Below are 26889 nucleotides of genomic sequence, written 5' to 3'. Positions count from 1 at the left end.
TTGCTCACACGTGGCCCGCCCGCGCCCAACGCTTGCTGGGCAGCCAGATGCCCAGCGTCAGCCTAGGCGTCGGCCTCCTGGCGGCTCTGGCAGCGGGTGGCGCCATCGCCCTGCTTGGCTACTGTGTATACCAGGACCGGAGGCGGCGCAGAGACCCAGCTTTCAGGCGCTGCCTGAGGGACCGTGAGTGCCAGCCAGCAAGAGGGAAGGAGGGAGGCTAAGCCTGGGCGGGTTCCCAGACCAGCTTCCGCAGCACCCTCAGCCAGCTCGTGCCTGTGTTTGCAGAGAGAAGAGCTGGACAGCCCAAGACCCAGGCACCAGCCAGAGAGGTAAAGTGCAACAGACCCGCCAAGGAGCCTTCTAGAAGCCCAAGGGGAAGAGGCCTGCCAGTGCTGCACATCTGCTTTGCAAAGTTTTAACTTTGTATTACAAAGAAGAAAGGGGGGGGGGAGGAAAAATGGGTCAGATAAGGATACAGTTTGAGGGCTGCAGGGATAGTTAGCGGTTAAGAGGATTGGTTGCTCCTCCAGAGGACCCAGGTTTGATTCCCAGCGTCCACGTGGTAGGTCACAATCATCTGTAACTGAAATCCCAGGGGATCTGTCACCTTTTGTCCTCCAGGAGGCACTGGGCATGCACAGGGTGACAGACATACATGCCGGCAAAATATTCAAACATAAAAATAAGTGGGTTTTTTTTGTTTGTTTGTTGGTTTGTTTTTGGTTTTTGTTTTAAATATGATCAGGGCTTGATACACACGTGTGTAGGACCAGCGCTTGGGTGGCTGAGACAGGAAGGAGTTCAAGATTAGCCTGGGTCAAATGAAACACTAGCAAAAAGAGAAAGGTGTCTGTAAAGTAATTTTGTAGTAAGGCACTTTTTTACTTGAAAGAAGAGAAACTTGGACATTGCCATAGATCCCCACAGGATACCTGGGTCCCCAGGGCAGCCAACATAGACCATGATTGACTGGTCAAGGCTTTATTTTATTTTATTTTATTATTAGATTCATGGTTCACATGCAAAGGGCAGAAGACAACGTCCATTCGCTCCTACCACTGGGCCGCAGGTATCTAACTCAGGCGGTCAGGTTTGATGGAAAGTGCTTCTTATTTTAATGTGTATACACTATGTGCATGCCTGGTGCATACCTGGTGCCTGTGGCAGTCAGAAGAGGGCACCTGATCCCCTACAGCTAGAACTGGAGTTAAGGTTGTGAACGGTTATGTAGATACCAGGATTTGAACCTTGGTCCTCTGGAAGAGCAGCCAGTGCTCTTAACCACTGAGCCATTTCTCCAGCCACACTCTTATTAGTTATTTTTAAAGAGAATTCGGTCATCTTGGTTATTGGCCCAGCTTTCACCTTTAACTCACATAAGGTCAAAAGTGCAGGGTCCAGGTGCAGGTGCTCAGCCTGTGGCTATTTGAGGTCCTTTATGTGTGAGGCACTAAGGCAGGTCTAGCAGATATCAACAATGACAGGAGTACAAGAACGACCCCAAAGCAAGGCAGCGGACAAAGGCAACAAAAGTAACAGGAGCCGGGAGAACACAGCGGCTATTCGGTTTATTGTTTGCTTAACCATTGTTTGGCTAAGCTTAGTGTTTTTAAAGTAACACTTGGCTTCTGAGTTGCAGTCGGAGCAGGTGTGGGTGGAGAACACTTTTGCTCTATCCGGCTTCAGTGAGGCGAGGTTCCCAGGTGATCTGTTGAGTCAGTTAGCTTAAAAACACATTCCCTCATGTTCGCTAGTTGGCTCTGGGTGTTCAGAGTTGGATGTGATCTTGTCGCACAGTTTGTGGTTCCTCACCACATGCTGGTTGGGGTTCTCAGGGGTAAGCAGGCAGGTGTGGATACTGTGTATGCACAGAACACAGCGAGACAACAGCAGTGTGTACGGGTGCATGCGGAGACAGGAGGATGAGCCAGGGAGCGGCTCTTCCCACAGCACTGAGCACGACTCCATTTCAGGCAGAGAGGAAACAAGACTCCAGCTCAGGGTAGAGAGACAGGTTCTTCAAACACATGGTTACACGGGATATTGCTGGGATGTGGTTTTTGGAAAATGCAGTTTTTCTGTATAAGGTTTTGGGGGCTGTCATTGATCTGAGCCAGGGGTGAGGTTGGATTTGGGGCACAGTATCAGGGAAGCCTTTAGGACTGGAGGTGCTGCACATGACAGGGATGCCAGGCCTGACCAAGAAGTCAGTTTGCCAAAGGAACTGATGAGAAGATCAGAGAAGGCTTGGCCTGAAAGCCAGGTTAAGGGGTCTAGGCTTAGTGGGAAATCACTGATGATTTCTGAGCAGGAACTTTTTTTTCTTAAAAAAAAAAGAAAAGGGGTGGCACATGCCTTTAATCTCAGCACTTGGGAAGCAGAGGCAGATGGATCACTGTGAGTTCGAGGCCAGCTTATTCTACAAAGTGAGTACAGGGCAGCCGAGGCTACACAGAGAAACCCTGTCTCAAAAAACAAAACAAAACAAAACAGAACAAAAAGGAAAAATAGAAACAAATCTCTTAACCATGGTGTGCTAGAAGGATTGCAGCAAAAATAGGTGAGCAACAATAAAAATCACAGTCTTGCTGGGCAGTGGTGACGCACACCTTTAATCCCAGCACTTGGGAGGCAGAGGCAGGTACATCTCTGTTCGAGGCCAGCCTGGTCTACAGAGCTAGCTCCAGGGCAGCCAAGGATACACAGAGAAATCCTGCATTGAAAAACCAAACAAATGGGGCTGGAGAGATGGCTCAGTGGTTAAGAGCGCCACCTGCTCTTCCAAAGGTCCTGAGTTCAATTCCCAGCAACCACATGGTGGCTCACAACCATCTATAATGTAACCTGATGCCCTCTTCTGGCCTACAAGTATACATAATAAATAAATCTTTAAAAAAAGAAAGAAAGAAAAACCAAACAAATAAGTAAACAAACCGATAAACAAAATGGGCAGTTTGTGCTGACTGGTTAGAGGACTGAGGCAAGGGGGGAAAATAAAAAAATAAAAAAGATTATTCTTGACATAGTTAAGGAAACAGGCAGGGAGTGTTCAAGGAGCAAGTCATCTGTGTGTACAGATGTCTTCCCTGTACAGCCCCTGTCCTCCTCTGAATGCAAGATTGTTGCTCTTGCACATTTGTGTATGTGTGTGTGTGACTATTTAACTAATGTTTCCTATTTATTACACCAGGCTCCTCATAACCTTGCTGTCTTTTGTTCTCCATTGGCTATATCTCGAATAGTGTCTGGGACATTATATCTGTCCATAAAAGAAATGCTGAACATTGTGGCAAGTACAGGGAAATGCTTGTGTAGACACACATGTGAGATTGCAGTGTCCAAGGCATGCTGGTCTGGTGTCACTTAGCATAGATACCAACTTATTTCAGAGAATAGATCCTTTTATCTATCTATCTATCTATTGTTTTTTCAAGACATGATTTCTCTGTTTTAGCCCTGGCTGTTCTGGAACTCACTCTGTAGACCAGGCTGGCCTTGAACTCACAGACATCCACCTGCCTCTGCCTCCTGAGTACTGGGATTAAAGGTGTGCACCACCACTGTCCAGCTTTTATTTATTTATTCTTATTTATGTATTTTTGTGTGCAGTTTTTCAAGACAGAGTTTCTTTTGTAGTCCTGGGTGTCCTGGACTTGCTTTGTAGACCAGGCTGGCCTCAAATTCATACAGATCCACCTGCCTCTGCCTCCCAAGTGCTGAGATTACAGGCATGTGCCACCATGCCCAGCCCACTTTTTATTAATCTTTAAAAGAAGATATTTGGGGTATCAATGTGGAAGACACGATATGTAGGTGGAGGGCTAAAGACAGAAAAGTCTGGACTAGACATAATAAAAACCCAAATGACATATGCTATGGTAGATACAGAAGCAGAGCTTTTCAGATGTTATTTCACATAACATTGTTTTTATTTTTTGAGACAGGGTTTGCCTGTGTATCTCCTGGCTATCCCAGAGTTCACGTTATAGACCAGGTTGACCTGGAGACACAGATATTCTCCTGCCTCTGCCTCCCAAGTGCTGGAACTAAAGTTGTGTGCTAAAACTGCCCAGCCAAAAGATTGATTTTCATGATGTATGTATGTATGTATGTATATATTATTGTATGAATGAATATATGCCATGAGTGCCCATGATCCTGAGGCCAGAAGAGGGTGTCAGATCCCCTGAAGCTGGAGTTACAGGCCATTGTGATCCCAGTGTGGGTGCTGGGATCTGAACTCCAATCTGAAAAAGCAGCAGGTGATCTTAATAACTGAGCCATAGGTCCAGTCTTTTTCACGTCATTCTTCAAATAACATTTTCATTTTGTAGATGAATAAGCCAAAACAAATATTCTCTCTTCCCATCTTGGCTGGCGGTTCCCTCTCTCCTCACACTGGGACCTTGCTTTCCCACCTATGCTCCTCAGGCCTACCTCATTAGATTGACCTAGGGCCCCAAGAAAGGAGATAGTGCAGACAGAAGACAAGCCACGTGTGGTAGCACCTCTAATCCCACTGCATTTAGGAATCTTAGGCAAGAGGATTGTGAGTTCAAGGCCAGCCTAGGTTGCATAGCAAAACTCTGCCTTAACAGGGCTGGGAGATAGTTCATTTATACAGTGCTCACTGAGCAAGTGTGAGGACCTAAGTTTCATCCCCAGAACCCACACTGACAAACACACACACGCACAAAAAGAAAACCAGAACTGGTTGCAGTGGTGTGTGCCTTAAATCCCAGGGCTTGGGGAGGTAGAGATAGGTGGATTCCTGTCTCCAAAAGCAAAGTGGAGGCTGGAGGGAAGGCTCAGTGGCTAAGATCATTGGCTGTTTTTCCAGAAAACCTGGGTTCAATTCCCAGCACCCACACGGCAGCTCACAACTGTGATTCCAGTTCCAAGGGACCGACACCCTCACACAGACACATGCAAGCAAAACACCAATGTACATAAAATAGAAATCATTAAAACAAACAAGGTGGACAGCCCCCTAAGGAACGACACCCAAGGTTGTCCTGTCTTCTACTTGCATGTGCACACTGCACACTTGTACTCACATGCATAAACACAAAGAAGACATGCAGAACAAACATCAACCGACTAAATAAAAACCATCTAGATGGTTCATGAAGTCACACATAGCCAATGGAATCCTAACTGCAATAGTGAGTCTAAGACTGTGGCGCACCCAAGGAGCTCCTAAGAGCTTGCTGGAAATGCTCACTTCTGAGCCCTGATCCCACATTTATTTTGTAGGCCTGAGTGGAACCTGCACCCACCTCCCCCACCCCACCCCCCCCCCCCCGTAGATCATTTGATGCCCTTAGGTTCTAGACTCAAACCTTTTCTCCTTGGAAGAGCGCGTTCCCCTCCCACAGTGATCTTAGACTCAGCGTCCTGCATTTCAACCACCTGCCAGCACTTACCCATCTGCTCTTGTTGGCATTTCAGCCTGTGTATTCACACACACATTTACTATCTGCCTGGCATGGCTTCTTCCACTTCCTTATGCTGTTTTTGGTGTTACAGGCCTCTCTGCTATGACCTAATTGACTTTGTGTAAGCCACACCCTCATCTTCCATAGTCAGTATTAAATTCTTATTTTTCTGACCCCATTCTTTTTCCCATTTCTTCCATACTGACTTTGGATTTCCTCATAGTAACTTTCTATCTCAAAAATTAACGGCCAACCTCTTCTGAGGCTACTTGAAGTGCCGGGGCAGGTTGGTTGGGGGATTGGGGGGCACTTTCCTTTTTTGAGGAAAAGGGTGGGGAAGGCAATAGAGGATGGGACAGGGAGGAGAGAGGAGCAAGGGGGCTGGGATAGAGATGTAAAATGAATAAATAAATTTTTAAAAAGGACAATCTCATCCTGGCACACCACCTTCTGTATAACTGCCTGTCTTCCTAAGTGAGACAAATAATATAGACAAAAGCTCTATTGCATAGCTGCCCTTCAGTGGCTGTTGTTTTGCTTGTATTCCTTCTAGTAGAAATCTAAAGGTGAGCTGATAGGCTCCCTGCAACTTTGTGCCAATCTTCCTTGTATCTCAGGTGCTCTTTTCTCCACCCAAAAGTCATGCTTCTCACCTTGAGCCCCAAGGACATTAGACTTGGTGCAGGACCTGCTGCCACGCCTCTTCTAGACTCTGCATAGGGCTGGGTCTAGACCTCTGCCCTTGCTAGTGCTCATTAAACATGCACCCAGTAAAGACTGTCATCACTAATTGTCCCCATTTTAACTGACCACAGGTGGCCCCTTTTCAGGCTTGTCCAAAGACCAGCCCTAGGCAGAGTATCCTTGATGACATCATCTGTGGCCTTGGCTGCCTTCCTAATGCAGGTTGCAGCAAACCAGTGTTCTAACAAGTCACCAACTGCCACTCCACGCCATGCCACCCCACCCCACCCCACCCCACCCATGTACTTTGCCCCTCTCTTTTGAGAGTGAGTATAGAAGTCTTATGTTAGCTTCTTGACTAGGAATTACAGGCAAATGAGAAAATGACCCCAAAGGCCAGAAAATCACTGCTGCTAAATTAGCAGGCACAGCCTGCCACCTGACCCTTCTGACAAGCTACTGCCACTGTACCAATACCAAGCTGTTGGAAGGACCCTGCTGTTTGAGGTTGCAGTCCTCCCTGTCTAGATAGCCATTCTGAGCTCGGTGTTAGGTGCAGGGCTCCCTCTCCCCAGCAGGGCCCCTGGCTCTCTGCCTGACTCCATCTGGAGAGTTTTTAGACATAGATGCCCCCAACCACATTTGATAAATGGCCCTTGACACAGCTCCCTGCTAGCTCTCCCCTCCCTGCCCTACAGGATAATAAGGTACTGTGTTCCCGTTCACATGATGGGAGCGTGCTGCCAAATGCAAAACAAGCATCCTTAAACTGCTGGTTCCAATTATGAATGCCTATCCTGGAAGTTCCCCACCCACTCCTCAAGGGGTATATATAGCCTTTGTTCGCCCCCTATTAAAGCTGACCTAGTTCCTGAAGTGGTCCCTACTCCCCCTGCCTTGGTGGGCTGGGCTGGTGGCCATGAGCCCCTCAGGGAAGAGGAGAGCAACACCAAGCTCTGCTAGTAAAGGTGGGGCTATTAAAATAGCATCTCCTAACTGATGCCATGTCTTTTTTTTAGTTACCTGAAAATGTAACTGCATTGTAGACATTGATTAGAAAAACACTGGTCATCCATAGGGTCCAGAGATCAGATTTAAGGTATCTTTTATGCTGTTTATCGTTGAGAGAGGGCTTTATTTTGTAGTCTTGGCTGGTCTGGAATGTTCTTAACAGACACTCAGTCCACCTGACTTTGCCTCCCAAGTGCTGAGAATACAGATATGTGCCACCAGCCTGAACTGGACTGAGGTACTTCTTATTAAATGTATATATGAATTTGTTAAAAGGTACTTTAATTATGATAGTAAGTATATACTTTACATTCATTACTCATTGTTACATATTTTTATAAATTTTCTAGTTATGGGATCCAGCAAAGAAGGAAAAACTACATGAATTTTTTTTGCAAGAGGTGCAGATGGGAAAACTTTGTTTAGCTAGAGGTAAGACTAAAACATTGTTTTAAGTTTTTAACCATTTTTCCTTAAAAACTATTTGGTTAGCCAGGCATAGTGGGATATACTTATAAACCCAAACTTGGGAGGCAGAAGCACGAGGACTGAGTTTGAGGCTAGCCTGGACTATTATATAATAAGGGAAAATAAAAAGGAAACGTAGGCTGGGTGAGGTGGCGCACGCCTTTCATCCCAGCATTCAGGAGGCAGAGGCGGGTGGATCTCTGTGAGTTTGAGGCCAGCCTGGTCTACAAAGAGAGTCCAAGACAGCCAGAGTTCTGAGTTAGAGAAACCTTGTCTTGAAAAACAAAAAACAAACACTGATTGACTTGGTGTTACTATTCCCACCCCCCCCCCATGTTAGTTAGCATTGCTATGTTCAATTTTGGAAGTAGGGAAATAGGGAAACAAAGACAAATATCAAAATGTTTAACTTAAAGATCATAGTAAACACTGGGCGGTGATGGCGCATGCCTTTAATCCCAGCACTTGGGAGGCAGAGGTAGGCAGATCACTGTGAGTTTGAGGCCAGCCTGTTCTACAAAGCCAGTCCAGGACAGTCAAGGCTACACAGAGAACCTGTCTCGAAAAACAAAATACAAACAAACAAGCCAGTAAATGAAATTCCTAAATTAGCAAATATTAAGAATCAAAACTTTAAGTCAGGCATGGTGGTGCTCACCTTTAATCCCAACACTCAGGAGGCAGAGAAAGGTGAATTTCTGTGAGTTTGAGGTCAGCCTAGTATACAAAGCAAGTCTAGGATGGCCAGGACTACAAAAGAAACCCTGTCTCGAACCTTCCTCTCCGCAAAAAAAAGAAGAATCAAAACGTTTAACTTGGTGTGGTAGAACATACTTGTAATCTCAAAATTCAAGAGGCTAAGGTGAGATTCCTGTGACTTCGAGGCTAGTCTAGGTTACAGAGTGTCTCCAAAATATTATCTAAAATACATTCTATTTTCCTGCCAGATATGGTAGCACATGCCTTTAAACCAGCATTTGGGAGGCAGAAGCAGGTGGTTCTGAGTTCAAGACCAGCCTGGTCCATGCGTGACCTGCAGCATAGTCAGGCCTACATAGAGAACCTTTCCCAAAACACACCACCAAACCAATTGTTTTCTGACTTGAATATTCTAAATACTTTCAAAGACAAAAATCATTAAAACTGGCCAGTATACTGTTTACTTTGGTGTGGGGCCAAGAGGGCCTGTACTTTATGACCACAGTTGTGTCTTAACTGTCACCTGGTTCTAGGACCACCTGATAACACTGGTAAACTGATAGTGTGCAAATGTTATCTGTAGCAGAGGGGTCTGGTGCTGGTGCTAAGCAGTGCCAGAGGGAAGTATTTTCCCCAAGTTTTGCAAGCTCCTGCATATCACAGCACTTGTGTTTTTCTTTTTAATTTACTTACCTGTTTCAATATTTGGCCTCAGAGGCCAGAAGATGGCATCAGCTCTCCTGGAACTGGAAGTACACAGGATTATGAGCCACCATGTGGGTGCTGGGAATTGAACTCAGATCCTCTGGAGGTGCAGTAAGTGCTCTTAAACCACTGAACCACTTCTCTAGCCTCACATGCCCATTTTCTACTTGGAAAATTAAAAAAGAGATATTTTAATTAATTAATTAATTTATTTATTTATTATTTTATACGCATCAGTGGTTTGCCTGTATGTGTGATGTGTGATCTATGTGAGGATTTCAGTTGGAACTGAAAGTTACAGATGGGTGTGAGCTGCCATGTGGGTGCTGGGAATTGAACCCAGATCCTCTGGAAGAATAGCCAGTGCTCCTACCCACTGAGTATGTGCCAAAAAACCCACACCAGGCATTTCATCTCATATTTTACTGAACATGGATAGTCTATCTAAATTAGTAAAAACCACAAGATTTGTAAAAGCTTGCATCACCACCCTTCATGCATCCGATACAGATTTCCAATGCAAGTGTGCACATCTAAAACGTGAGCAAACTAACATCATTTCTCTCATAAAATCATACATACTGCAGTTTCACATGAAGCCCAGTATTTTCCTTCATACTTGCATTCTTGACACATCATGGGATGCCTAAATAGTTGATATGCACTTAACTCTGTTTTTAGAGACAGGGCTTATTTTTCAGTCTTGGTTTTTCCAGACAGGATTTTTCTGTGTAGCTTTGGCTGGCCTTGAACTTAGAGTTCTGCCTGCCTCTGCCTCCCAAGTACTGGAATTAAAGGCATGCACCACCACCCCACTGGGCAATATGCATTTAACTTTAAACATTTGTTGCTTTCTTGGTAATCTGTATTTTGTTGTTTGTCGAGACAGAGTTTCTCTGTGGAGCCTTGGCTGTCCTGGACTCACTTTATAGACCAGGCTGGCCTTGAACTCAGAGATCAGCCTGCCTTTGCCTCCTGAGTGCTGAGATTACAGGCATGCAACAGCACGCCCAGTCCGCTAAATGTATACATTTTTTAAAAGTAGTATGATTTTTTCCTAAGGTGTAGAGATGGCTGAATGCCTACTGGTCTTCCGTTATAGAGCACTAGTTAACAACCATCTGTAACTGTGGTTCCAGCAGGTGGCGGTGGTGGCATAGAACTTTAATCTCAACATTCAGGAGGCAGGAGCAGGAGGTGCTCTTGTGAGTTTGAAGCTAAGCCTGGTCTTCATACCAAGCCAGGACTAGATAGAGACCCTACCTCAAAACAAACAAACAAAACTCCAGTCCCATGGAATCAAACTTGCTTTTCCGGCCTGTACAGGCACTGCACTCAGGTGCACATACACACTCATAGAATCCCTCCTCCCCATAATTATTAAAAACAGTAACTTTTTTTTTTGGCTTAAATGTACCAATCTATTTCAGGGGAACACGGAATGGGGGTTGAACATCTCACCAACGCCCTTTTAGTTTGTGGGGAACCGAAGGAGCTTCTGGCGTTTTTCAAACAAATACTCCCTCCTGAGGTATTTCAGATGCTATTGTACAAAATTCCCCTTATTTGCCAGGTGAGCATGTCTTTAATTGTCCTTGTGAAACAGACAGTAAATAACCACGGGGTAGGGGTGGGGGTGGGGGGCTTGTTTACAGAGAAACCGTGACTAAGGATGTGGACCTCCAAGGTTCTCAGGGAGTGTCTATTTCTGGTTCTGCTCTTCATTAAGTTAGATCAGCTTATTTGCTGTGTTCTGCTGAGGCGAATTGTGTACTTTGTTATTGTATGTGTTTTAACATTTCAGTTTTAAAGCAGAGCAGTACTTCTCACCAATGCAATAAAACACAGAAATAGCTGTTAGTTTAAACATACCAGTGCTTTCTAATGTGATAAATAAAGCCCATTTACAAGTCCCTTCTCTTACCAGTTTGGTTAAAAACAAAACAAAACAAAACCCCAAAGTAGTTATACCTATCAGCTAGAACTTCCTGCAAATATTTGAATGTTTCAGAATTTATTTGCCATAAGATACAAACCTAACTTTGGTTCACTTTATTCAACTGTTCACATTAGCTGTATGGTATTGTTTACACTCAAATCGTGTGTGCACATATAGTGTGTGAGCGCACGTGCACGAATGTGTTTCTGTGTGTGTCACAGAGGTACCGTGGCGTAAGTGTGGAGGACAGAGGGCATCTGGGGTAAGTCAGTTCTCTCCTTGCACCGTGTGGCTGCTATAGATGGAGCTCAGGCTGTCAGCTGGCACAGTACCTTTAGCTGCTGAGCCCTCACCAACCTGGACTCTTAAGCAAACTGCATGACTCTTCTAGAGCACAGCAGTCATAAACATTTCCAACCTAGCCTCAGAAGGGATGTTCTCTAAAGACTTATAAATGCAGCGAGGATAAGAATGTACAGTGTCTTCCTGACAATAGGAGTCAGGAAGCAGTACTCATGCCTTGAAATGACTGGCAAGTAACAGTTCTGTGTGTTTACCAGCAACTTGAGGCAGCCATGCATGAACAGAAGTGCTTGAAGAATGACCCTGACTGAAAACATCTCAGCGCATCCACACCCAGCCAGAATACTGTGTCTGTACAGTAAAAACAACTGCTCAGTGATATTTTCATTTATTTTGCTTTTAGTAATAAATTTTTTTCTATCTCATACATGATTGGACATATATTTTGCTTTTTAAAATTAACAGTCACAAAGAAAGGAACAGTGGTTTATTTTTGTAATCAAGATGACCAGGCAGCTGACTCTTAAGGCCTCGGCAATGTTGCATCTTACCATTTTTCCTGCACAGTAAGGCCTTCTCTTTTGATTCCTTCTGGTGAGCAGTGGTTTTTCTCCGGTGGTCTCCACTGGTCAGGGGGTCATGACGATGGTGCAGCACACCTCCGGCCGTGCGTCAGGGATTCTACCAGGTGAACCCCTGCTTCCAGGGCAGCCACTGCTGGCAATCTTTCAGTGCAAGTCCATGCCCCAGCACCGTCTACCGAGGTTGGCCCAGGAGTCCTGCTTTGGCTGCCAGGGCTTCGTTCTGCTGAATATGGTATTCCTGAAATCTCATGGATATTCTCTGTGTCATTTTTAAATACTTTTGTAAGCAATGTTCTGAACAGGTGACCTACAAATACAAGGGGAAGATCCAAGAGGTGACACAAAAACAAGCATTTTTGTATTCTGAAGGAGCCACCAATAGGAACTTTTCTTTGGGCAGCTCTACAAAGTAAGTGCTATCCTCAGCTTGCAACAACCACAACTTTTACCCAATGACGAGAAGCAAAGTTATGAAGTCTCTGCTAGTCTGCCTTCATGATGGGTCTGGACTAGATATAAATTCAAGGCCCACAAGCCTACCTCCTTATTTGGACTGATACACACACACCCAGTAGAAGGTCTGTTCCCTTTTAACAAGAAACTTGCTTCTGCATATTCTTAAATCACCTTTATTTTATTTTTCTCTTGAGCAAGATCTTGTCATGCAGCCAGGAAGGGTCTGGGATTTCAAAATCTTCTGCCTTAGCCCCCCCACAAATGCTGGGGTTCCATGTATATGTAACCTCACCCACTTTCAACCCTTTTTAGTATTAACTGAGGTGACACATGCTCAGAAAGGAAAGCATCTCCTAGGGTTTCCCTCACATGAAGATCCTAGCCTATAACATAAATGTGCATCTATGGAAATGGGTATAATGTGGGTAAAGTGCAAAAATTCACAGAGGACACCAGGAGAAGGTGACACGAGGTGAGAAGATGGACTGTGGGCAAGAGGACGCATCTTGGTCATAAAAGAGGATAATAAAGCTATTTTCTTCTAGTTTTATTTTCTCATGGTGGGTCTGTGAGTTCAAGTTTCTGGGTGTTCATATAGAAAGAATCACTGCATCGGGAAGAAATCTGGTGTATGTTACTCCTCTGCGGCAGGGACTAGAAGTTGGGTTTGCTTTCCAGTTCCCCTACCTGTTCAGTGGGGACTTGACCTCACTGCTCACTGAGCATGTTGGTCAGGTTCTGAAAAATTTTTTTTTCTTTTGTTTTTGCTTTGTTTTTCAAGACAGGGTTTCTCTGTGTTAGCCTTGGCTGTCGTGGACTTGCTTTGTAGACCAGACTGGCCTTGAACTCACATTAATCTGCCTGCCTCTGCCTCCCAAGTGCTGGGATTAAAGGTATGTGCCACCACGCCCGGCTAAAATTTTTATTATGGGGAAGGGTTTACAACCTTAATTTTTCTGCCTAAAATTATATCAAAACATTCTACTGTAGTGTTATTTGATATGTGAATTGTATCATTATAGATAAAATAAAGTATGGTTTTTATTTGTTTTTTATTTTATTTTATGTGCCTTGTTGTAATAGTGTCAGATCCCTTGGAACTGGAGTTACAGACAGTTGGTGAGTTGCCATGTGGTTGCTGGGAATTAAACCTGGGTCCTTTGGAAGAGCAGACAGTGCTCTTAACCACTGAGCCATCTCTCCAGCCCTAAAGTATGGTTTTTAAAAACAAGAGTGGCACATGAACAAGGTCTACTGTATACAAGTATGAAATTAGCAAGGAACAGCTAACACATACTCACTTAAAAAATGAATTTCAGGCTGGAGAGACGCTCAGGGTTTAGAGCACTGGCTGTTCTTCCAAAGGTCCTGAGTTCAATTCCCAGCAACCACACGGTGGCTCACAACCATCTATAATGAGATCTGGTGTCCTCTTCTGGCATGCAGGCAAAACACTGAATATGAAATATATATATATAATGAAGAAATAAATCTTTTTTAAAAAGATTTATTTATTATGTATACAGTGCACATCAGATAACATTATAGATGGTTGTGAGCCACCCTGTGGTTGCTGAGATTTGAACTCAGGTCCTCTGAAAGAACAGTCAGTGCTCTTAACCACTGAGCCATCTCTCTAGCCCGAAGAAATAAATCTTTAAAATAAAATAATAAACATGAATATCAAGCTGGGCATGGTGGTGCATGCCTTTAATCCCAGCACTGGGGAAGCAGAGGCAGGTTGATCGTTGTGAGTTCAAGGCCAGCCTGGTCTACAAAGAGAGTCCAGGACAGCCAAGGCTACACAGAGGAACCTTGTCTCGAAAAAACAAACAAACACCCCAAAACAACAACAAAAAACAAAACAAAACAAATAAATATCATACTCAGTATCTCTCCTAAACTTTGTAAGTTAAATCACCTAACAGATCAGATCTTGGCATGAATGTTTATTGACTTCTCAACAGGAAGAAGTTTTTCATTTTGAGCACATTTATAAATATCATTAAGTATACTCAGAGTGGAGATGCCGATTAGCACTGGTTTTCAGTGACACTTTGCTTTTGTTAACGCCGATCTGACTTCTCAGGACCAGACAAAAGCTCTTCCAAGCTTCTTTAGCATTGCCATCTTGACTAAAAAGCAAATGAAGAGTATCTGTTGTAGAGCCCTAACTCAGCCATTCCATACTCGGTCTATGAAGCCCTCTGCCTCAATGCAGCATAACTGTCAAGTTCAACCTGGCACCACTAGTCTTGGTGCCATGGGTTCCTGCTTTAGTGCCTCTAAGCAATGACATGTAAATGGCAGCCAGGGCAGTAGGAACAACTGAAAAATGCCTAGATGGAGTCTGTGACTTGTGACAAGGCTTGGGAATTTTTAGTGAGCAACACTTTTCATACCTCTTCAGGCTTCACCTCTCTTGTCGTGAAATCTTTAACACAGTCCAGAAAGCAGGTCTCTGTAAGTTTATTGTAGGTTCCCAGGAACTCCTTAAACTGTAAAGAAGAAGCGCTTTACACCCCACTTCAGAGCAGACATTCTGAAACCCACTGATGCTGACACTACCCTGGCACAGCCTTTCGTCCCCTCCTTCACCTGGACGCTTTTGCTGACTAAGGTGGCTGTAATGTACAACACGTGTTCTTTTTCCTTTCTCAGCTGCTGGTCTAATACCTAGATTTACAGCCAGCTGCAGTGGAGTGCTGTGGGATATCCTGGCTACCTACGAGGCCGAGGTGGAGGAGCACTTGAGTCCAGAGGGTCAGAAACCCAACTGAGCAACAGAACAAGATCTGGCCTCAAAAGCAAAACAGAAAATGCTTTGCCATCTAACATACACTCTGACATTTGTAACATGGGTTGGGGCATAAATGCCACACTCACGTATATCTTCTCGGTTTTGAGTAAATATTTAACTCATGGTAATTCCCCCCACTGCCACGTGGCGGAGACCCGCCTCAAGCTTGCTATGTAGCTCAGGCCCTACAATCTTTCTTCATGGGCTTTCCAAGTGCTGGGATTACAGACATGCATACATGCAGGTATTACTCATTTCTGTAACTAAAATAATAAACATCTAAACTGTGGGATCACTGACTCACACAGCTGCAGTTACTGTCAAGCAATTTTTTTCCAATCCACCCCTACTTACCTTTGACACAGTGTCTGTCCATAGCCCTGGCTGGCCTTGAACTCAGAGAGATGGGGTGGCCTCTAACTTCTGACTGCTGGCATTAAAGGTATGTGCTACCATACTTGGCTAAGATCCTGTTCCCTTAATTATAGTATCTTACCTGTTTTATTTGGTCAGATTCTGGTATCTGTGCAGCCATATTCTTTCAGTATGTTTCTTAGTCACCTTATTTCAAAGTTAAAAAAACAAACAAACTTGTCAATTTATAAATGTATTTTTAAGCCACCCATAATCTCACAGATTTTAAGGACAACAGTTTCTTTCCTTTTTGCTTTTTTTGAGACAGGGCTTCTCTGTGTAGCCCTGGCTGTCCTAGACTCTGTAGACCAGACTAGCTTCAAACTCAAGATCCACCTGCCTCTGTCTCCTGAGTGCTAGGATTAAAGGCATGTGCCACCACTGCTGGTTAACAAAAATTTATTTTCTAATGCTAGCTATGGGATTCACAGGCCTTATCTTAATAAAATCTGCAATACTAAGACAGTGTTCCACTGTTCTGCAATGCTACTTACTAAAGCCCCTTTCATGGTAGGGATTTAAGGGAAACCAAGAAAATTCTTAAATTCTTCCTAAATTTTCATAACTATCCTATTGTCAACTTATTCTAACCCGTGTTACTAATCTACATGATACAATTGCTGACAAACACCATTTACTTTTAACAAATCCTATTTATGATTAAATCAACACTGGGTCATGAAAGATATTTAGAGTTCTCAAAGTTTCAGGAGTTATATATTCTTATACAGAGTTGAAACTAAATAGGATCATTACAGACAGTTGTGAGTTGCCATGTGGGTGGCTGGGAATTGAACTTGGATCCTTGAGTGCTCTTAACCCCCAAACCATCTCTTCAGCCCTTATTTTGATTGAATCATGTAATTTAAAATAATTTCTCAGCAGGGCATGGTAGCATACACCTTTAATCCCAGCAGAGGCAGTCGAATTGCTGTGAGTTCAAGGCCAGCCTGGTCTACAAGGCGAGTCCAGGACAGCCAAAATAACAGAGAAACCCTGTCTTGAAAAACAAAACGGCTGGAGAGATGGCTCAGTGGTTTAGAGCACTGCTTGCTCTTCCAGAGGTCCTGAGTTCAATTCCCAGCAACCACATGGTGGCTTATGATCATCTATAATGTGATCTGATGCCCTCTTCTGCAGATAAGGCGCTCATATACAATAAATAATAAATAAAGAAAGAAAAACAAAACAAACAAAACATCCTTATTTGATTAGGTCATGTAATCCACTCACAATAATTCCACTCCCGACCATGAACGTGCCCCACAAAGACCTACTGACTTTTCACGCCTTTTTTTGTCCTTCCTAAGATGCTAGTGAAGACTACTGACTCCCCACCCCCACCCCCACCTCCCTGAGACAGAGTTTCTCTGTGTAGCCTTGGCTGTCCTGGACTCCCTTTGCAGACCAGGCTGGCCTCGAACTCCTGTCTCTGCTTTCATGAGTTGTTGGATTAAAGGCGTGCGCCACCACGCCCAGCTGCTAACATTTTAAAAAAAGTCATACAAAAGGGAAAGCATTAGATCTTCTGCACTTGCTATGCTGGTCTCATTCTACAAGTTACAACCCAGTTTTCTCTGAAGTAATAATGAAAAAAATAATTGTGTTTACTTCAGAGAATGCCTCATTCTTTTTATGTGTGCCAAGAAAGACAGTACTGCAACTTTATGGGTGTTAGAAAGGCCCACTGACCAGTCAGACACAGGCTTCTACAAACATGACACAATATTCTCTAGAAGATGCTGCAGATGTGCTTCTCTTTATCCGTTCTCCATAATCCAACTAGAAAGCTGCGCTTCACACACAAAGGAAATAGAAACAAGAGTGCCCGAGAGCCTATTCCAACAAAACACCAGCAAAGGGTCAGCAAAAGACAGGCATTTTTTCATGTATGAACTGCTGTACTAGCAAACACCTAATGATGGCGTTTGCTCTGAAGCTGCCGTGAGCTACCCTGACACCTGGATTAGAGTGGTGTCAAGAGAAGGCTGAGGGAGAGCAGGGGATGTATCCCCTCAGCAGGACCCAGGCCTTCTAACATGTCAGCGGAAGCTGTCCAAGACCAGCCTCCATGCTAACTGGCAGTACCTAGGGATCTGTCTTCCTCTCCTCTGTGGCCTGGTTGCGATTCCGGGTTTGCTCTACTGCCCGGTGATCAGCAGGCCTCTTGTGATAGAGAGGCCACACAGGTTGGCCCTGCCCAGCCACAGACAAATTCAAGCAGGTGAATGAACTTGGAACAGCACAAACTCAATGAAAGCCATATTAAGATAAATGACCGTCCCCCACTCACCCAAAAGGGATCATTTTCTTTTTTCTCAAGGTATTTGTTTTCCTTTGAGACAAGGGTTCACTGTAGAGCTTGCTCTTGCCTCAAACCCATGTTCCTCCTGCTTTGGCTTCTGGAGTGCTGGGGATTATGCTAAAAACTTTTTGATAAAATTAAACCTATTCCTGTTGAAAGGCAATACTCACTAGTAAGGCTGTAGGCAAGCAGCTGAGTGTGTTAGGAGTCATCCCAGGATTAGGGAGGTGGAGGCAGAAGCGTCAGCCTGGGTGGGCTTCCTGAGACTTGTTCCAAAAAGGCTGCAGACAGAGAGATGTCTGCTATGGGGCACAGTGACAACAGTACTAAGGACAATGGGGCCAGAAGGGAAGCAATACACACAGACCCATTCTGGTCTGAGATGACACAGGAACTCCAAACAATCTACAGAGAGCTCTGTGAGCCAATATGGGAGCCCAGCTGAGGCACCTGTTACTAGCAATGATGGAGTTGAATGTAATTACTGTGATTCCCTTCCAGAGAGGTTTAGAGATCAGCCTACCAAAATGTGTACAACATATCTTGAAAACTTAAAAAAAAAAAAATTTCATCCCCAATCTTCCCCACCCCCCAAATGGTGAGGAGGTAGTTGGCCAACAAAAATGCGCTCAAGGCCATTTTGTGGGCATTTTGTTTGGTTTTGGCATTTTTTGTTTTATCTTTTGCCTCTTTTTGTTTTTGTGGGGGTTGTTTCTCACTTTCTGGAAAAGAGAAAGAACGTGAAGTTGTGTAGGTAAGGAGGTCAGGAAGACCTGGGAGTAGTAGGGGGAGGGGAAATCATCAAAATATAGGAAAACAAAAATTTAATATAAACAGGAACTAAGCCGGGCGTGGTGGCACAGGCCTATAATCCCAACACTGGGGAGGCAGAGGCAGGAGGACCTCTGTGAGTTTAAGGCCAACCTGGCCTACAAATTGAGTCCAGGACAGCCAAGGCTACAACAGAGAAACTCTTGTCTCAAAAAGCAAACAAAATGGGCTAGGGCCAGGCATGGTAGTGCATGCCTTTAATCCCAGCACTCAGGAGGCAGAGGCAGGCGGATCACTGTGAGTTTGAGGCCAGCCTGGTCTACAGATTGAGTCCAGGATAGTCAAGGCTACACAGAGAAACCCTATCTCAAAAACCCAAAACAAAACAAAACAAAAAAGTCAATTTCCTTCAAAGTGCTAGGCACACTTAATCCAAGTTTTACAATGATCTCAATAAGATTTTGTATATAGGTAAGATGATGCTAATCAAAAGGCCTATAGTAAGTAAATAAAGACTAAACTGCAAGGAGTCAATTTACTTGATTTAAAAAACATTTCAATAATCAATGGAGTGAAAAAAATTAATTCTAAAAGATTACATACTATATGACTGTATTTATGAAACTTTTTGTTTGTTGTTTGTTTTTGAGACAGCCCTGGCTGTCCTGGAACTCTCTCTGTAGACGAGGCTGGCCTTGAACTCACAAGAGATCCATCCTTCCAAGCGCTGGGATTAAAGGCGTGTGCTACCACGCCTGGCTGAAATATTCTTGGAATGACAGGATTGCGTGCGTGTACCACCTAGCAGTTGCTACTGGCTATAGAAGGAAGAGGTAGCAAAGGAGTGGGCTGCATCTTCACTGTATGTCAGAAGCTGTGTCCTGAGGAAGACTGCACTGTAGCTCTGTGATACGTTACTCTTATGAAAGGAGGGCAGAGGGCACAAGTGATCTCTAACATCACAACCTCACGTGAGCCTGTACTAATTTCAGAGTAACAGGCTGCAGAAATGCTCACAGTGCCTGGTACTCTTCCAGACAACTACAAGCTCCCAGCACCCACGCCAGCAGGCAGCTCAAAGCACTGCAACTCAGCACCAGCGGGTCTGTCACCCTCTTCTGGCTGCTAAGGGCATTTGCATATGTGTGTTGGACATACAAATACACACGTACAATTTCTTTTAAAGTTACATAAAGAAAACCATCCTGAAGAGGTCTAGGATTTGGAAATATAGCTTACATGGGATTAAGCAGTCAATGAGGCTACTGTTTGACAGGAGCGTTAGAGTGGGGGCTGGGGCAGGCATGTGTGCTGAATCAACACACTGCCATCTGTAAGGCTCTACACTCAGGAGCACACCGCAAACCCGACTAGCTACAGTTCACACTGAAAACGACATATCTCATTTCCTTATTAATAGGTCCTTAGATACTTATATGATAACTAATGCCAAAATCTGGTTCTTTTTGAGGCCAGCTTGGTCTACAAAGTGAGTGCAGGATAGCCAAGATAACACAGAGAAATCCCATCTCAAAAAAACAACACACACACACACACACACACACACACACACGTCACACACGTCTGCTTCTTTCCCCTACTTCTGGCCTTGTGTTTCTTCAGGTTAAAATTCCTGACTTTTTCAGCAAGAGTGAGTGGCAAGATACAGGAAATCTTTAAGTGTTTTGTATCAGGGACTGGTACACAGGGATGCGCCAGTTTTCTCCTGCCCCACACATCCCTAGGACTGCTGACAGGCGGTCTGGTCTCCTGGTCCTCCTACCCACACCTCTCACGTGCCAGGATTGTAAGTGTGCTCCACCAAGCCCAGCTAAGTGGTTTTTGTTTTTGTTTTTTGTTTTTTTAAAACAAGGTTTCTCTGCGTAGCCTTGGCTGTCCTAGACTCATTTTGTAGACCAGGCTGGCCTTGAACTCAGTGACCCACCTGCCTCTGCCTCCAGAGTGCTTGGATTAAAGGCGTGTGCCACCATGCCTGGCCTCAGCTAGGTGATTTTGTTAATGTCTTTTAATATGTCTTTACCGATCGCTTCTTTTTTGTGTGTGCCTGGATGTGGCTGTGTGCATGTGAGTGCAGGAACCCACAGAGGCTACAAGAGGGTGTGAGACCCACAGGTGCTGTACTTATAGTTTACTGTGAGTTGCCTGACATGGACACTGAGAACTCAAGTTCAGTCCTTTACAAGGGCTCTTAACTGTCGAGCCATCTCTCCAGCCTAGGTCATTTTTTATTTGACACTAATTTCCAGAGAGCATGTCAAATGGCCTGTTACCACAAAGGCAAATATTCCAACAGGGATACTTTCTGGTTATCTCTCTGGAATCTGGGGAGAATGGACAGCTTTCGCTTAGGTCAGAGAATGGATACAGAACAGGACTAACAGTTTTGTGGCTAACCATCGCCTCAGAGAACAGAACAATTAGGCGTAAAGGTAACTTTATCAGCAAACCTTTTCTGATGCATGAGTTTCCTTTCTGCTCTGAAAAAGCAACTGCTGCTCCTCCTGCTTCAATGTCCTCAGTGAGGCTGGACTTCTTTCCTGAAAAGCAAGTACATTATGACTGCAGAAGGCCATTCTTTTTAATGAAGCCTACTCTCCAGTGCAGCAAGCACCTTTACCTGCTCAGCTGCTACACAGCTTTAAGAAATATTCTGAAGTTTGCCATCATTTATCTTAGCGCGGATGCAAGCCGGAGGACAAGGGTGGAAGTTGGTTCTCTCCTTCCACTGTGTGAATGCTGGAATCAAACGTGTACACCCACACCCTTTATTTTACTTATTATAAAGGTTCTTCTCCTTCTTCTTTTTTTTTTTTTTTCTTTTTTGAGACAGGGTTTCTCTGTGTAGTCTTGGCCGTCCTGGACTCTCTTTGTAGACCAGGCTGGCCTCGAACTCACAGCGATCCACCTGCCTCTGCCTCCCAAGTGCTGGGATTAAAGGCATGAGCCACCACTGCCCAGCAAGGCTCTTCATTTTTATTACCACTGAACAACAAGATAAATCAGATTTTCCCTTGTGGGCGCAGGAGTCAATGCAGAACATTGGACATGCTAGGCAAATGCTCCATCACCAAGTTACAACCACAGGCCCCTTTGCCTTTTTACTAAGTGCAATTAGTTTACATATACTCAAGTTTATAGTTCATTAGCCTATTTTAAAAAAGAAACAATGCCATGCTATACCTTAAATTTTCTTGTGATTGTAATAACTTTAAGGACGATAAACAGTTCAAATATTAATTTACTTTCAGGTTAACTAGAACAACTCATGACCATTTGAGGCATTCAGACTTTAAAAATCCAGAATTTTCTCCCATTACACTTTAACACCTGTATGATATAGCCAATAAGGTACTATTTTGAATATTGCTTATATAACAATATTCTCTGAATAGCCAAAAGTGTTATAAGCTTTTTTGACTATATCTTCACATTTATTAAGTATATGTTTGAGGCCAGCCTGGTCTACAAAGTGAGTCCAGGACAGCCAGAGATACACAGAGAAACCCTGTGTCAAAAACAAAAACAACAAAAAAACAAAAAAAGAAAAAAAGGATATCTATAAATGTGTTATGGTTTTGAAACACGGTGTCATGTGTCCTAGAATTTTCTATGTAGCCAAAGTTAGACCTGAACTTAGGATATTCACAAGCGCTGGGAGTACAGGTATAGGCCACCATTCCTGGCTTGTAATCTCTTCTCTAATGCACCTTGCTTTTTCCTAAATTAATTTCTTTTTCAGAAGGAAATCCATTTTTTGGAGAAGATCAAGAGAGTGATCAAGCATCCTGAAATATGTTTCTTCATCTCACAATTCCCAGAAATGTAATACTGAAAAGTAATTAACAAGCCAATGGTGGTATGCAAGCCTTGAGTCCTTAGGATCAAAGTACTCCGGACTTTAGCACGAAGGAGGCGGAGGCAGGCAGATCTCTGAGGCCAGCCTGGTTTACAGACTGAGTACCAGGACAGCCAGTCCCTGTCCTGTCTTAAAAAGCAACAAGTTCAGTTTCCAGTACCCACAGAGCTCACGACCAGCAGTACCAGTTCCAAGGGACTCTATCATCTTCTCTGATCACTTAGCCACCAGGCTAGCACATGACACACACATACACACACTGGCCTTACTCTGTAAACCAAGCTGGTCTCCGAACTCAGAGATCCACCTGCCTCTGCCTCCCAAGTGCTGGGACTAAAGGCCTGCGCAACCACAACCTAGCTGCTCATACAGCTTTATAGCATTAAGAAATGCTATAAAGAGCGGACAGCTGATGAATATTTAAGAGCTATTGCCACTGAGTGCAATGTGTGAACCTCAACTATATCCTGAAGCAGGAAGGACGATTTTCTTTTGGGGGGGAGCAGTCAGCCCCGAAAAGAAAGGTGATACACAGTTCTCTTCAGGAATAGGGGTTATTAAGACTTGACACTCCATTGCCAATTATTTATTCAAGTCACTTTACTGATTGCCATAGCTGTTGCTCAGCGTTTTGAAATTGAAGGAGAAAGGTCATTTTTTTAATATCCAAGTTTTACATAGAAGTTATGGAAAAGTTAATTCATCTCTAAGGTCTCTTGCAGGTCTGACATTGTTATTTTGTCTTTTAATACACTTAGGCAACAAATCGTGAGCCAAAAGATAAACCTAAGGGATAACAAAAGAGAAAATATAACAGATATAAAAATGATTAATCACAAAACGTATCGAGTTAGCAACAACAGCAAAATAGCAGGCTTTCCAGAGAGGCTTTAGCGTACATAGCTAAAATACGAGACAAAAGTTGTTACTTAGCGTTTCTACCTTACACTCTTTTACTTAGCTTAACCTGTTTTAAAAGCCACTGGCAAAAGGCTCTAAAAGCAGCGCGTCCTACAATCTGAGAGCAGAGAAGGGTGCGAGCCCTTGTATTCTAGACAGCGTAAGAGCGGAGGAACTCAGAGATTTTCGGTAAAGGGGCTCCTGTCAGACAGCTCAAGGTCACCTAATGCATAGCTGGCAGTCCCAGGGCGGGCCCCGGGGCCGGGGATTCCTACCCTCGGGGTGACACGGCCCCGGGGTGACACGGCCCCGGGGTGACACGGCCCCGGGTGACACGGCCCCGGGTGAGGTCTGGCCTCCCGCTGCGCAGTGCTGCCCGTTGCGCAGCCCCACGACCCGCGTGCACGCGGCGCCTCCCTCCTGGGTACCCGCCCGCTCCCTTTCCCGAGGGAAGCCTGACACCCCACTGCCCGCGAACCCGGGATTATGAGGACAGGGGAAGACGACCGTACTTAGCCCCAGGCTCTCGCATCGGACGCCGGTACCGGGCTGAGGGGCTGCGGTGCAGGTAGAGTCAGAGCTCCGAGGGTCTGTAATAGAGAGGGCGCCGCGCCGCTGGAGAGCGGAGAGGGAACACGTGGGGGCAGTGATGTCAAGCAGAGCTTTAGACCCTTTGACGCAGATTCGTTACAACATGGGGCAATGTATGACGAAAAGCAAGCTACCCATGTGAATCCTAAAAATCTCCAAAGAATTAACTCTTGTGATTATCTACTAGACACTGCTCTATAGTGCTCACTTCCTTTCGCACAGCAACGGAATCCGTCGAAGTTCCTCGAAAACCTAATATACTTAACCCTAGGTCTCTAACGGTCTGCAGTAACCACCGTGTAAATACCCTTGGTAAACAAAAGCGGTGTTTCTGGGCTGATCTGGAGTTCGTCAGTCCTCGGGAAATACCTAATATCGCATCCAAAAATAGATGAGATAAATATGCCGCCTTTAAAATAAAAGTAAAGTTACATTTCTTTGCATTCTCTTACGTTGGGAGTTTGTTTCCACCCGGAGAGGAATGTAAGAGCACCAGACTGCTCCCGGGCGCTCACTTCCGGTGGGAGAGCGGGCTCTTGCGCGCAGGCGTGCTGAGTCTCTAGGGCGGGCTTACGGGGTAAGAGAAGGTTGACCCGCGAACAACTGAAGCTGATGTCACATAACAAGTGGACGGTGTGTTTGCTGGCCCTCCGTGGAGACGCTGATGATTAAATTGGGGTGTCGGAGATTGCTTCCGGACCCGTTGGAAGACAGCCATTAAGCTCTTGTGAGGGTCATATTTTAAAAACAGGATTTTAACGTCACCTGCTCGGCGTGGGTCTACGCATCAGACCTTGACCCCACCTCCACGTCTGTTGGGATTCTCAGCAGCAGCCAGGGTTTGGAGGAGTGTATTGTTAGTATGGTTTCCTTGGCTTCTTTGCTCTTGGCATAATTCCTTTCAGATTTATTGCTTTGGTACATTAACAAACTCAGAGGCCTTAATAGTAAATAAGACATTATAGTCGTATTTAGTCCTGTATTAAATGTCAAGATTGAAATGTACAGATTTGTGACTATTTTGTCTATTAGACTATTTTATTTTTAAAGTTAATGGCTGCGTCATAGTCATTTTTGGAATTCGGGTATTATCAAATTCACTTCCATCCTTGTTTCTTTTCCTGCTACTCAAAAGAGGTGAAACTGTCCTCAAGTCTGTGACCCCAGAAGAAAGCCCCTCTGTACAGGACTGCAGGACTTGTTTTGTGACTAGCCATATGAAAAACTTTGAGTTTAGCACGGGAAGGGGGAAAAAGGTTAAAATGCCAGCGAGGAAACTGCGAGAGGTCCTTTCTCCAAACCAAGGGGATAAAGTGGCTGTGGTGGAGGAGGAGCTGCCCCGTGTGCCTCCAGCGTTGTCTGCAAATAAACGCCTTATTGGACTGAGGACTAACTCACATGCAACGGCATATGGTATGTGATGGTAAACTGTTGCAGCTTCCCACCAAGTTTTCTGGGTCCCCCCTCCCCCCCCTCCCCCCCCCCCCCCCCCCCCGCCTTTGCTAAATCATTTGTCTTTATTTTCATCTCTAGTTTGGGTTGTGCATGCCCCAAAATTTAGAGGAGTCAGTGTTTACATTCTCAAACGTAAGATACAAGTCTGGTTTGTACAGGCGCTTGAAAAGTAACTTGGTTCCCTGGGAAAAATAACCAGAATCTACAAAAGGTTTCAGCATGTGAAAGAATGAAACGTGAATATTTGTGAATATTTCCTGTTGTTCTTGATGTGGTCTCTGCATTCTGTTCTTGTGCATACCCATGGTAGATACAGTAAGCTTGAATAATCTACTTAACATTTACCAAATACTTTACCTTCATTTTGGATAGTGCTATTCAATCGCACATAGGAGAAACACATAACTCTAGTCCTCAGTAGCTTCTCTGTTTACAATCCCCATGCCGTGTTTAGAACTATGAAATTGTACTGATTATTTTAAGGATGGTATTAATGAGTGTGTGTGCAAGAACACCCATATGCTTGCTGCTTTTTGAAGATACGCTGCAGCAGGCCTTCTGTTAAACTAGGCTTTTCTATCTATTTGGTGGTTTTTGTTTATTTTTGAGACAAGATTTCCCTGTAGAGTCCTGGCTGGCTTGTAACTAACTGTAGATCAGGCTGGCCTTGAACTCACAGAAATCTGCCTCCTGAATGCTGAGAATAAAGGCATGCTACTTTGCCTGGCTGTATACAAGGTTTGTTCTGAAGCTGGGTGTGGTGGCGCACGCTTTTCATCTCAGCACTTGGGAGGCGGAGGCAGAGGCAGAGGCAGGCGGATCTCTGTGAGTGTGAGGCCAGCCTGGTTTACAAGTGAGTCCAGGACAGCCAAGGCCACACACACAAGGTTTGTTCTGGTGAATCACATATTTTTCCACATTGCGTAAATACCTTTTAGGATTTTCAAAAACAGTATTTTCAATTGTGTGTCTGTGAGTGGGTGTGTGGATGTGAGTTCAGGTGCCTGTGGAGGCCAGAGTAATGGGTCCACCTAGAGCTAGCCTTATGTATGGGAGCTGCCTGTTGGAGGCACCAAACTCCAGTCCTCTGCAAAAGCACCAAGCACTCTTACCTGCTTTGCTGGCTCTCCAGCCCCTGAAAAAAAAAATTCCTTTTAAAACATCCTATTTTATCTTAATAGAGAGAATCTCCCTGTGTAACTCTGGTTGGCCTGAAAGTCACTCTGTAGATCAGGCCTCAAACTTAAAAGAAATTCACCTGTCTCTGCGTTTGAGCACTGTTAATTAAAGATGTTCGACACCGCCTCTGCTCTTAAAAGATTTTAGATGTTACCTGCTTAATTGCTTTGACTCCTTATTTTGCTAAATAATCAGCTATAAAGTCTTTCATTGGGATATGTTTTCTCAGTTCCCTTTTACAGGAAAGTGTCTACACCTTTGGTTTTTAAATTAATACAGAGATTCTCAGTTCTTGTACTGTGCCTATATA

At 44.4% G+C, this 26889-nt stretch overlaps 3 protein-coding genes across 9 annotated transcripts in view; 2 read left to right on the top strand and 1 right to left on the bottom strand.

The window, feature by feature from the left end:
• Positions 1 to 8: 8 nt before the first annotated feature.
• TOMM20L (translocase of outer mitochondrial membrane 20 like) lies at positions 9 to 15228 on the top strand. Of its 3 annotated transcripts, none has more exons than XM_084792339.1 (6): positions 9 to 183; positions 286 to 329; positions 1007 to 1069; positions 7484 to 7565; positions 10436 to 10578; positions 14949 to 15228. In XM_084792339.1, the coding sequence occupies exons 1-6, from the start codon at positions 48 to 50 to the stop codon at positions 14958 to 14960; spliced, it is 480 nt and encodes a 159-aa protein (XP_084648465.1). In that variant the 5' UTR covers positions 9 to 47; the 3' UTR covers positions 14961 to 15228. The 3 variants fall into 3 exon arrangements, with proteins under 3 accessions (XP_084648465.1, XP_084648464.1, XP_084648466.1); XM_084792338.1 differs by lacking the exon at positions 14949 to 15228 and adding an exon at positions 11505 to 11626; XM_084792340.1 differs by lacking the exons at positions 1007 to 1069; positions 14949 to 15228 and adding an exon at positions 11505 to 11626.
• On the bottom strand, positions 11620 to 24028 carry TIMM9 (translocase of inner mitochondrial membrane 9). Of its 2 annotated transcripts, none has more exons than XM_084792345.1 (5): positions 23867 to 24028; positions 21046 to 21135; positions 15584 to 15648; positions 14690 to 14785; positions 11620 to 12069 (listed from the first exon to the last, which is right to left on the bottom strand). In XM_084792345.1, the coding sequence occupies exons 3-5, from the start codon at positions 15620 to 15622 to the stop codon at positions 12004 to 12006; spliced, it is 201 nt and encodes a 66-aa protein (XP_084648471.1). In that variant the 5' UTR covers positions 15623 to 15648; positions 21046 to 21135; positions 23867 to 24028; the 3' UTR covers positions 11620 to 12003. The 2 variants fall into 2 exon arrangements, with proteins under 2 accessions (XP_084648471.1, XP_084648470.1); XM_084792344.1 differs by having other exon boundaries at positions 11620 to 12138; positions 23867 to 24025.
• Positions 24029 to 24528: 500 nt separating this feature from the next.
• KIAA0586 overlaps positions 24529 to 26889 on the top strand; it is a 103118-nt gene continuing 100757 nt past the window's right edge. For 2 of the 4 annotated variants that reach the window (XR_014781043.1, XM_084792331.1), the window contains exon 1: positions 24529 to 25358. Coding sequence is in view for 3 of the 4 variants with exons in the window: in XM_084792331.1 (XP_084648457.1) it covers positions 25163 to 25358 (196 nt within the window). In the remaining variant the exon portion in view is untranslated. The remainder of the gene's footprint in view (positions 25359 to 26889) is intronic. The other 2 variants (XM_084792329.1, XM_084792330.1) reach the window with 2 other exon arrangements.

This window comes from Acomys minous (assembly GCF_964271855.1).
Source record: "Acomys minous genome assembly, chromosome: 8".
In the NCBI taxonomy this organism is placed as follows: domain Eukaryota; kingdom Metazoa; phylum Chordata; class Mammalia; order Rodentia; family Muridae; genus Acomys; species Acomys minous.
This window is presented reverse-complemented; position numbering and strand designations above follow the sequence as displayed.